The sequence below is a fragment of the Bactrocera latifrons genome, unplaced genomic scaffold (assembly GCF_001853355.1).
Source record: "Bactrocera latifrons isolate USDA-ARS-PBARC rearing strain unplaced genomic scaffold, ASM185335v1 scaffold_39, whole genome shotgun sequence".
NCBI lineage: Eukaryota > Metazoa > Arthropoda > Insecta > Diptera > Tephritidae > Bactrocera > Bactrocera latifrons.
Window position 1 is genome coordinate 292,587 of NW_017537034.1, and position 1,398 is coordinate 293,984.

The 1,398-nt window shown below is 32.4% G+C and overlaps 1 protein-coding gene across 4 annotated transcripts in view; it reads right to left on the reverse strand.

Annotated features, from left to right (window-relative positions):
• The window catches only part of LOC108972258 (serine/threonine-protein kinase grp), a 40,066-nt gene that overhangs the window by 2,125 nt on the left and 36,543 nt on the right, over nt 1-1,398 (reverse strand). For all 4 annotated transcript variants that reach the window (XM_018938801.1, XM_018938804.1, XM_018938803.1 and 1 more), the window contains one exon: nt 896-1,105. In XM_018938801.1, the coding sequence (XP_018794346.1) occupies nt 896-1,105 (210 nt within the window). The remainder of the gene's footprint in view (nt 1-895; nt 1,106-1,398) is intronic.

Below are 1,398 nucleotides of genomic sequence, written 5' to 3' on the forward strand. Positions count from 1 at the left end.
TATTAATAAAACAATTATTTTTATTTATATTAATTATTTTTTCAACCCAACACGTACATTATTTTACCATCAGCTACACTTTAGCGGTATTATTTTTCATTAATTTCTCTTGCATTTCAAAGAAGTTGAAGCAGACTCTTCAATGCTTTGGTAATCTAGCTTTATGAAGTAGTCAAATCTATCATACAGCTAAAGCGCCAAAGCGATGAAAAGCTGCCAGTTGGCGACAGACATGAAAATTAAGCTTTCGTATATCTTAAAAAAAAAAACTTATTTTGTCGCCTTACTAATTGTAAGCTAAATAGAAAGCTTTTAGTGGACAGAGCGCGGTTAAGCAACATAAAAGTTGAAAGCTCGCATTGGCTTTAGCAAACTGTTCGAAAGAATTTATAATGAAGAAAATTATTAAAAGAGCTTTTTAAGCACGTTACATGATTTTGTTATTTATACTTCAGAAAAAACAATTTTTAAATATTAAACATTTTCGCAGTTTATTAGCTGTCACCAAGATTTGCTTTCGATGGCGTTAACTTCCAAAGCTTTTTTACGGCAAGTTGCCTTCAACTTCACTTTTTGCACATAGCTGTTATTTTAACGTCCTATTCGTTGTAGTTATTACAGAAACTTTTGCTTAGGCACAAAATAACCCTCAGCGTTAAATGGCAATGCCTACTTGAGAGTCACTAAGTACCTGGACAAAGGGCTCATGTTTTTACAGAACGTTGCAGCTTTCTGTATCAGAAGCTTCACAGCTTTAAGCTTGCTTTACCAAGCTTTTTTAAACACTAAAATGCGCACTTTCCATTTTTAACATTATATATGGTATAAAAGTATTTTATATTAGAGCTTTTAATTTTTCAAAAACTTGTATTACAAAAGCTCATTTTGTACTTACCATTCTCATTGAATTGCATGTTACACCATTTGTGGTCGAGTATCTTCTCTAGTGTCAGTCGGTATGTAGGATTTGTGGCCAAAACTTTGCGCAGCAACGATATCGCCAATGTGTCCAATTTGCTCCAAGGCGTCTGTGTTGACCAGCGTTCATTATCAGTCCAGTTTTTGAACTCTTGGCAATTTGTCGAAGGCTGATCCCATGCCAGTTCTATGTGGTCGAAAATAATTGTGTGGAAAAAGCGAAAGAGATGTGGTTGGAAATAAGTTGATTTGTCGGGAATTTATTTAAAATAAGGCTATATTAGGTAATATAGCCGGCTGGAGTTGAAATTAATTATATAAAAATTATTTGTTAGTAAAATAAATACGTTTTTTATATTTTTAAGTGAATGTGGGCACACAACGTAAAGAAATATTGATTTTGAATTTTTGGTTATTTTAGTTTGAAATGTCTAATATTTTACAGCTGTTTCTAGGTTCTATAACACAAATATACATATT